At 45.2% G+C, this 1,515-nt stretch overlaps 1 protein-coding gene across 1 annotated transcript in view; it reads right to left on the bottom strand.

The window, feature by feature from the left end:
* Nucleotides 1-1,515, bottom strand: part of LOC118430074 (glycine receptor subunit alpha-3-like) — a 60,311-nt gene continuing 58,796 nt past the window's right edge. Inside the window, 1 exon segment of the mRNA XM_035840783.1 lies at nucleotides 1-1,078. Coding sequence (XP_035696676.1) covers nucleotides 616-1,078 — 463 coding nt within the window. The 3' untranslated portion in view covers nucleotides 1-615.

Raw genomic sequence — 1,515 nt, 5'->3', positions numbered from 1 at the left:
GAATACCTTTGTAATATATAGAATAATAATGACAAAATACATAAGAAGGTTTCTTTTATATGTATATACAACGTCATTATGGCTACTGCGGTTATACTCTGTATATAATTCTCACAAATTTTACATACACTTGAGGCACATGAGAGGTATAAACTATAGTACCTATTGGTTAGCCGCATGGGCATACCATTTAAGACATTGTTTGAATCTTTATCACATGTTGTTGATCTCGATATCAGTGCATCGCCCTCTCTATACGGTGTTGGGGGGTATATAAAGGAATAAAAACGTGAAACATGCCCCGCAACATCTGCTTGGAGATTAATTGGATAGTTTTTACGAGTTCTGCCACCGTCGGAGAAGTAGTATAGTGCGAACAGTCTCTGTCCAATATTCTGGCACATGGAGTATAGAGTATACGTCTTGGACGTTTGATAATATCTAGTCCTGTTTATATTCTAAGAATATCTCTGTACAGGTGTCATCTGTGGTCAAAGAAAATGAAGAAGAATCAAGACGTTGTCAAGGTTTCTTAAAGACAATTGACAGGCATCCTTTAATTTTAAGCACGGTTGCTGACGGTCTCAGTCTTCACGTTACAGCAAGTCCGGTCTATCATCGGTTGAGATAAAGCCAGTAGACGAGGTTGAATATAAGGAAGGCGACGGGGAAGAAGACTTTACAGAAGTCGTCGATTTTGTTGTTGCTCTCCTCGGCCGGGTTGAACGCTGGTCGCGGAGGCAGGGGCTGTATGGCATCACGGCACGGCGACTGTTGCATGTTGATAACAGTGGACAGACAGGGAGGAGAGATGGGCTCTAGTTTATCTTTGTGTAAAGCAGGGCTGCTATTCTGGAGCTGCATCTCGTAGTGAGGCGCGCTGTTGTTCGGGGGGTTGTTGGTGTCCGTGATTCTGCTCGGAGTGGCGGGCTGGTTTTGAGCGGCCTTCGCGGCCTTGCGCGCTGCGCGCATCTCCCGCCTGGTGGCGTGGTTGACCACGGCATACTCCAGCAGGGCGGCGAACACGAACGCTTGGCAGGCCGCCATCCAGATGTCCATGTTGGTGATGTAGGAAACCCTGGAGTGAACACAATGCCATGATACGACAAATAGTAGTTAATCAAGCAACTGGATATGATTTTGGAATATATCCAGCTGATTGAGTAACTGCTATTTGTCGTATCCTATTACCTGGATGTCTAACTAGCCTCTACCAGGCTCCGCAAATCGGTGGTCTAATAATAGTAGAAATTGGACAAATAGAGTCAATAGTACACTAGGGGAGTCGGCAGGCCAGAGGGCTTATTTCCGCCGGCCGGGCAATGCTCTTAGGTCAATTAACTCCTATTAGACTTGTATTCCTAACTTGGCCAAAGTCCCCTATTACTATTCGATCGGCCAGGCGGGAGTCTGGTAGAGACTAATGTCTAACCTTCACAGCGACGTACAATGACGTAATGTTGATCCATTCAGACATTAATGGGTGATGTTATTGTCGCTATCATCAAGTATCTA

This window comes from Branchiostoma floridae, chromosome 14 (assembly GCF_000003815.2).
Source record: "Branchiostoma floridae strain S238N-H82 chromosome 14, Bfl_VNyyK, whole genome shotgun sequence".
Classification (NCBI taxonomy): Eukaryota; Metazoa; Chordata; class Leptocardii; order Amphioxiformes; family Branchiostomatidae; genus Branchiostoma; species Branchiostoma floridae.
This window is presented reverse-complemented; position numbering and strand designations above follow the sequence as displayed.